We start from the raw sequence: 8,093 nt of genomic DNA on the forward strand, positions 1-8,093 counted from the left end.
GGAACGGGTCCCTGGTGCCAAAAAGGTTGGGGACCGCTGCTTTAGTGGTATTCAAACCCTTGAGGATCTGACCCTTCTGGACAGCATTCCCCCTAACAGCCAAGCCACCCTGTATGTACTGATCCCTAGGAAGGAAACCCATTCCTTCACCTGGCTTACTTCTCTTACTGTCTCAGCTCAAAACTCACCTTCTCCCCATAGGTCTTCCTGGTACTTTAGGTCCCCCTGCCTCTGCTTGCACTGGCCCAGGTGCATCCAGGCCAGGTCCTGCTCTGGTGCCGTCAATTATATGCCTGCCCCACTTGCCTTCTTTCAGCTTTTTCAGAGTTTCTAGCTGAAACCACGCTGGCCAGCCCCTGTCCCCAGGGGTTGAGGACAGCCAGTAGTCCCTGCTTCATACAGTTAAGGGCAGGTGGTAAGGAATGCGACTGCATTACAGATGGTGGTGGGCAGAGGGCTTGTCTCTCATTCCGTATGGCATCCCTGAGCCAGGAACAAAGCAATGAGTGGTCAGCGCAGGTGTGTCTGTAGTCCCACCTGGACTGCCTGCCACTTACTCCGAGTCTGTGGTTCCACGGTGAACCCCATCCTGTAGAAGCCAGGAATGGGGCGGGGGGAACCCTATGAAGCAGCAGCATCGCACTCCTGGGGAGGTCTAGCTGCTAAGACTTTTACAGCCCTTCCAAAGCCAGTGTCCTTTCATAGTTAGAGGCAACTTGCATAGACCCTTCAACACTCATCTTTCCCAGAGTCATCCTGTAACCCAGGCCAGGTGAAGGACGCCTCCTGGTGTCCCACAGCCCATGTTCACACCATCCTTTCTAGGTGATCAAGGCACCCATCACACAGTGTTGCCATAAACTGGATCAGGTTAATCTTTGCATTCCCCTTAGGAGCTGGGAGCAGACTGGGACCGTGCACAAATGTTGGAGGGAGGAAGAGAAAGGAGGGAAGGGGATGCCCCAGTGAGGGAGACTGCCAGGTCCCTATGCACTGCCCCACTCTCCCCCAGACACCAGGAGGGGATCCCAGGCAGGGCCAGCTTTACTGGTTTGGGGTGGGGGGTGGGAGAAGGGACACGCAGAAGCACGGTCTACAGCCTCCAGGGCAACTGAAAGTCCTCGGGTTACAGCGGACTACAGTGGGTCGCCTCCACGTTCTTGAGGTGCTGGCGAGCCAGAAACAGCGCGAGCTGCCGGCGGCAGCCAGGCCCTGGCCCACTAGCCAGGGGAAAGCGAGCCCGTGCGGGCCCCAGGCCTCCTCGTCCTCCTGCCGGTCCTCGCAGCGCGCGCGGTAGAAGCGCAGGAGGGCTAGGCACCTGTCGTCGTTCACGCGGTAGCGCGCGTAGAAGGCGGCCTCCTGCGCCAGGCTGCTGGCACGCAGCCATCGGGTCACGACAGCGAAGCCCTCGCGCGCCATCACGGCGGGGTAGCGGTGCTGCAGCAGGCGCAGAAGCAGCTCGTTGCCGCGGTGGCCCTCCACGTCGCCCGACGGCAGGGGGCGCAGGGGGCCCGAGGTGCTGACCACGTCGTCCAGCGTGCGCCGGAGCAGCAGCAGCACCGGCCCGGGGTAGCGGCACAACTGCTCGGCCACGTTGAGATTGAAGTGCTCGCGCACCACCAGCCCCTTCCAGCTGCGGGGCATGAACTTCAGCGCCAGCGGCACGAGGTTTTCGAAGGTGGCATCGAGCACCAGCACGCCCAGCTCCGGGTACGTCATGGTGGCCCACGTGGCCGTGAAGCCGCCGACGGACCAGCCGTAGACCACCACGTGCGCGGGCAGGAAGGGCAGGCGGTGCGGCGCGGACTTGACCACCACGTCCATGGCGTTGGCGTCGTGCTGAGGGAACGGTGCGCCCGTGCTGCCCCCGAAGCCCAGGTGGTTCCAGCCCAACTCCGAATAGCCGGCCTCCAGCGGCGCCGACAGACAGCCCATCTCGTAGAAGCCGGCGTTGCCCTCGCAGCAGACGACGAGGCGCAGGCCGCGGCCATGGCTGCCCGGGCGCTGGCGGCGGTCCATGAACATGGTGTCGATCTCGTTGCCGTCACAGGCCACCAGCTTGGCGCGCCGGCCACGGTAGCAGTCCACCAGGCGCTCCTGGCCCTGCTGCAGCAGCGGCAGTAGCGCGCACGTCATCAGGAATATGGAGCCGGGGTACATGAGCCAGCGGCCCATTGAGTGGGCCAGCGCGTAGGAGGCACTGTGCCTGGCTGCGCGCCCCGCGGGGCGGCCACCCCTGCGCATCTTCGCCCAGCGCCGCGCCCCGCAGCAGCCACACGCCCGCCGTGGCCGCCGCGCGCGTCATCCCAGCGGAAGTCCACACGCCAGCCGCGGAAGTTGTAGGTGTAGTTTGCCGTCAGGTAGATCTTGAACAAGTGCACCAGCGCCTTCACGAAGCACACCACGCACATGGGCGCCGAGGCACTGGGCCCCGACAGAGAACCCTAGGGCCCAGTCGCCGGGCCGGGTCGCGCTTGCAGTGGGAGGCCTAGGTCCGGCCCGGAGGGTGGTGGCAGGGGCGCGCGCGCGCGGGGGGCCGCCTCGGGACATGCCTCCTCAGAGCTTGGCCCTCGTGGCCTTTATGACCTGGGCCCACCGGGGCCCAGGGGAGGCGTCCTCTGCCCGGCGTGGGCTGGCTTTGTGAGTCACCATTGCCCGGGAGAGGAGGCACTCTGTGATGGGCGCGCAAAGGGTTTCCGGGCTTGGTGGAACGCCCCCCCACCCCGCCCCCGCCCGGGCCACAGCCTCAGGACCCTGGTGCGGCCACACCCTCGCCAGGCCCTCTTTGGCCCGCATCCTCCCGGGGCCTCATTAGCCTCTCACCCACGCCCAAGGCCACCTCCAACCGGGCCTGAGCAGCGTCTGGCCCCTCCTCCTTGAACTGTAGGTGGACACACAGGCCAGAAATCAACAGTGCTGACCTCTTCCTGGGTCTCACCGGGAAAAATGCAGGGCTGCCCACGGCCCTGAAACCCCGCCACCTCCCGAGGCACTTGTCCTGGTGGGAGAGGGAGCAGAGACAGGACTAAGCAGCCCTGGGGATCAGGCTGTGTGAGAGTCTGCAAAGGCTACGTGGGCCCCCCAACAGGCCGGCCAGGGGGAGCAGCTCCCTGCCCAGCCCTCCCAGTGCAAGGGCGGAGCCCAGGAAGTCCCTGGGGAAGCAGCGAGGCTGGCTGGTGGGGCTCTTTGCTCACTGCCTGTGCCCCTGCCCTCCACACCTTCCTTCCCAGGAAAGGGGGTGAGCGCAGACTGGAACCCCCCCGCCCCGCCCCTGCCCCCCGCCCCCCCGAGCTGTTCTGGATCCTCTTTCCACTGACGCCTGCAGAGGCAATGACCTTCTCCAGGTGGGTCCTGCCTGGCCAATGTTCCTCATTTCCAGCCCCTGGTCGAGCTCTCCTCTCCCTGAAACCACCCCACAAGATGTCCCTTCTCCTTTTCTGGAGGGCTCTCGTGGGTTCTCCTTTCTCTCCTGCACCAGAGTGGGCCTGCCCACCTGAGGGCAAAGAGGGCCTGGCAGAGTCCGTGGGGGGAAGGCAGGGCAGAGCCAGGTTCCGGGGGCTCCTTCAACGGTTGCCTGGACCCGAAAGGGAGTTCGGCAAACCCACCTGGACCCTCGGAACCCAAGAGGCCTGCCTTGGAGACCCCAGCCCTCTGGGGAGGGGGCTCCAGGCCCCAACAAGTCCTCTCTGCTCTACGGCCCTGTGAAGCTGAGTTGGGGGCATTGCTGGTCCAGTCAGCTGCCACCAGGCTTGGGACACAGAGCTGAGGACAACTGCTGTCCTCCAGGGTTGGTGGGCAGGAGGGGTCAATGGGCAGAGTGAGTGAGTTGAGAGGGTTGAATATCTATCCCCCCAACCCCTGTTTCCAGGTAAAATACAGAACACCCAGTTAAATTTGAATTTCAAATAAACAACCAATACTTTTTTTGAGTATAAGTATGTCCTAAATATTGCATGAGACATACTCATATTAAAGTATCATTTATCTGAAATTCAACTGTAATTGGATATCCTGCTTTTTGGTTGGTTTGTTATTTTTTGCTAAATCTGGCAACTCTACCCCCAGCACCCCTCCTCCCAGGCGCTGAGATTCTCATCTTCCTGATTATCCAGCTCCTATCCCAGACTGGGTTGCTTTACTCATCAGTCAGGTCCTGAGGCCCAAGAGGGTGGCTCAGAGTCCACAGTCCCACCTGGGTGGGGGCTCCGCTCCTGTTCCTTCTGCCCTGAAAGCACTTCACCTCTTTACTAGGTCCTGGGTGGCAGCAGGGGCAGTGGGGGGCCCACCCCAGGAGGGAGCCCGCAGGCTGCCATGCCTGGGGTCAAGGGATGGGCAGAGCTGCCCACGGGGATTGGTGGTCCTGGTCCTCCTGAGAAGTCTGCCCCGGCCCTGAGGTTAGGGGGAGCGTGTGGGCGTTTACTGTCTTAGGGACCTCTTTCATAGACTCATATCCTGGAGTGGGGGCGGGGGGCGTGCAGACCCAGAGGCTCCAGGCTCAGTTTGAAAGCCCTCGGGAGCCACCCCAACAGCAGAGCAGAGGCCTTGTTCTGGGCTCAGCCCGAAGCCAGGCAGACATAGCGGCCGCGGTGGGGCGGCCCGCCGGAGTGTCTGCACGGTATGGTGGACACATCACATTTTGTGCTGATTCCCCGGGGAGAGATGGGGCATGGAGAAGCAGCGTCCTCCTGCGGGTAGTCTCCCATCTTGGTTGGAAATAGAGGCTTCCCTTTGGCCGGGCCCACCTGCCCTTGGCTCCCCCGGCGGAGCAGGAAGCTTGGAGGAGGGGGAACAGCCAGAGACCGGATTCTGGGGGGCAGAGGTCAACGGGCTGGGGCTGCTGGCCCCCCGGAGCCCTTACCCTGTGTCTGGCCTGGCCCCTGACCCCACCAGCCCTGCCCCCAGCCCACAGGAGCCCAAGTGCCCCAGAACCACCAGCTCTGTTGAGACAGGAAAGCACATGACAGGAAGGGAGTCCCCCTCCCGCTGTCCCCTCCCCAGGAGACCCCCCAGACTGGACCAGCTGCAGCATCCCCCTGGCCCCGGTCTGCTCAGGGAAGGTGGGGCTGTGTCCCCAGCTTTCGGTGCTCAGATGGAAGAGGCCACCCCCCAGTGTCCACCGGACAGACATCTGAGCGTGCGTCCCCCCCGCCCCCGCAGGGCTGGCTGGGGTCTCTGACCTCTGGCCTCCACCCCACAGGGCTCCCACCCTCCCCCACTGAGCAGGGCTCCCTCCTGGCCGGTTCTGCTCAGCTTCCCCAGAGGCCCCGATGTAGGCGGAGGAGGAACGGAGGGAGAGAGGGAAAACCAGTCCCAGAGGCTGGAGGGGCGGGGGCAGGATCAGAGCCCCTGGCAGAGGGTGTCCAGGCTCTGGGGGCAGCACCGGCCCTGGGAAAGCTGAAGCCGCCCCACGGGAGGGAGAGCTGAGTCTGCACAAACGCCTCTGCTCAGGAAATGGGGTGCAGGGAAGGTAGGGGGTGGCTCGGAGCCCGAGGACAGGAGGGGACGTTTCCTGGCGGATGCGGGGTCAGAGAAGGGGCGGAAATGGCCAAGACAGCTGCTGAACATCTGGAATCACAGAGAGTTACCGGCGCCCTCAAGGATGGCGGGGGTTTGTGGGGAGCTGTGCACACCCCCGCCCTCTCCTCCTGCCTTCCTGCGGGTCAGTCTCAGCCTCCCCTCCCACTGTCCCCCCTATCAGGGTAAAGCCTGGGTTGGGGTCAAGAGCCCTCCAGGCCAGTCGGACGGGGGCCTATTTCCCAGGGGCTCGACACCCCTGGCTGGTGCACAGTGTGTGCAGGCCACAGCCCCGCTCCTAGGGTGGTCCCCGGGGCCCCATGCATGACTGGAAGCATCAGTGCACACTCGGAGCCCCATGTCACTGCTGGCAGAGCCCCTCAGGGCGGACCTTACCCTTTCCACTCCTGCAGCCCCCACTCGGGGTTTGATGTAAAGTGATGGCTGCATTATGTTATGCAAAGTGTCACATCGGCTCCCTGCCATGAGTCAGGCAGTGTACGAAGAAAGGTGACCGTGCTTCCCAAGCCCCTCTCTGGTACCCAAAAGTCTTAACCTTTCTCTACTTGCCCACAGACATGCCCACCTACAGGCCTGTGAGCATCGCCGCATGCCCGCAGCTGGCCAGTGGCCACTCCTCCCCATGTGCAGACACTAACGCCCCAGCGTACCCTCTGCTGGTGGATACCCAGGTTTCCAGATCTTTCCCTTCAGCATGGCTGCCAAGAACACCCTTGTCTGAGGACCCTGCCCTCTTGGTGATTTCCCCTCCACACCCGAGTCCTAAGAGTGTGCCAGGGTGTGGCCAGATTGCTTTTCCAAAAGTTTGTGCTGGCCTGTGAGTCATGTGGGGAGCTGTCTCTGCAGCAAGGCCAGGGAGTGTGGTGGTTTAGTATTTGTTGGTCTACGTGTGTATAAGTGTAATGAATGTTGACTGATCCTGACCTGCTGACCAGGCACCAGGAGCCATTCCATCAGTCAGGCAATCCAGTCCTGCTTTTTGCCCACTGCCCCTTGGAGGTCCCTCACCTGTGGGACACCCCCCCCCCTCATGGTGGCCAGATGGAAACTGTGGCCTGGACCTCCGCCAGCCCTGGCTCTGGAGAGGGGAGACAAAGCGGGGCGGGGATGATGGAATGATGGAAAGGATGGGGTACCCTCGGCCTGGGAGGCAGGTCTTGGGGTTTGGGGGTGCTACATGTTTTCAGCAGGGGACCCTGAAGACCAGTGATGATGGCGGGAAAGGGGATCAGCACAGAGGGCCTGAGATGGCTCCTCCCCCACTTGCCCCAGCGCCCCCCCTTCCCCCCACCCCCAAGTTGGAGCCCTGGTTCCTGCCCACAGAGCCTCTCCTGGGGACTCTGACTCCACCGGTGGGGGTCTCTAGGGGGCACAGATGTTGCCTTTCCCTCCTGGCTCCTCCAAGCCCCAGAACCATCAACATTTGTTTCCTGATGTTGAGGCGGAAGGTGGGATGTGTCTCCAAAGGGGCAACCCACACAGTGGTCCTTGGAGAACTCCAGAGGGCGACCCCGGAGTCCCCCACACCGGTGCCCTGTCACCCTCCTCCTGACAGTCCAGCAGGGAAGCGGCTCCTCTTTGGAGGCGGGGCCATTACTGGAAAGCTCCCACGCTACCCCCAGCAGCATCCTGGGTCCAGGCAGCCACCCCAAGAGTGAAGAAGCAGGTGGGGGGCGTGGGTAGGGGTCTCAGGAGTGAGCCCTCGGCTCTCCTCTGGAGAGCGGGAGACAGCCTGGGCGAGGACTGGGTGCGGATCCCCTTGGCCTCCAGCCGAGACCCCCAGGGCCAGCCTTTCTGGGGTGTGACTCTCCCACCTGCCCCAGTGGGTGGGCTGCAGCTGGCTTCCGCTTAGGCCCGGCGTCAGGGCTGGGGGCTCACGAGTGGGGCTCCTTCCTGACGCCCCCCGACACACACCAGAGAGCGGAGGAGGGGGGAAGCGTCTGGAGGTTGGGGGCGGGGCAGAGCCAGCCCAGAGCAGGGGGGACCCTGCAAGGCCCCCGAGATCTCCTGGGGTCTCTGGCGCAGAGCCTGCTCTGCCCTTCGGGGTACGCAGCTGGGGGAGGGGGCTCTCCTTGGGCTGCACAGCCGGCACCTCCTGAGCGGATCTAGGTTACAGCCCTCGCGGCTCCTTCTAAGTCTCTTGCGCAGATTAAAAATGGCAACTGTCCTGGAGCTGACCCCAGGGGACCCTGGAAGTTTCCTCCCCCCCGCTTGCTCACAGACAGTCTCTGTTCTCAGCGTCTGCTCAGCGCGGGGCGGCTGCTCTGAGGCGCTGGCTCCCCACCCCTCTCGCCCCGCCGGTCTCTGGGGAGCTGGCGCGAGGTCAAGCCACCGCAGCCCATCCAGCCCACCTCCGTGGAGGGTGTGGGCGGGGCCGCTCCAGGGCCCAGACAGGCAGGCCCTTCTCCCCCGTCTCGTCCCCTCCCCTCCCGGCTGCCCCGCTTCAGGCAGAAAAGTGGGGCAAGAAGGGAGGGGGGATGGGGGAGAAGGGAAGGTGTCCGCGCCCCCTCGCCACAGCCGGGGCCCTGAGGGGTCCAGGAGGGGCGCCCCACGTTGGC

At 63.8% G+C, this 8,093-nt stretch overlaps 1 protein-coding gene across 1 annotated transcript; it reads right to left on the reverse strand.

The window, feature by feature from the left end:
• Nucleotides 1–1,093: 1,093 nt before the first annotated feature.
• Nucleotides 1,094–3,938, reverse strand: ABHD16B (abhydrolase domain containing 16B; the record flags this gene model as incomplete). The annotated part of the gene is given in 5 exon segments (XM_081256053.1): nt 1,094–1,126; nt 1,130–1,203; nt 1,206–2,197; nt 2,199–2,300; nt 2,302–3,938. Coding segments are annotated over 5 exon segments (1,311 nt in total). The 5' UTR covers nt 2,412–3,938.
• Between the last annotated feature and the right edge of the window lie 4,155 nt (nt 3,939–8,093).

The sequence above is a fragment of the Mesoplodon bidens genome (genome assembly GCF_964165515.1).
Source record: "Mesoplodon bidens genome assembly, chromosome: 15".
NCBI lineage: Eukaryota > Metazoa > Chordata > Mammalia > Artiodactyla > Ziphiidae > Mesoplodon > Mesoplodon bidens.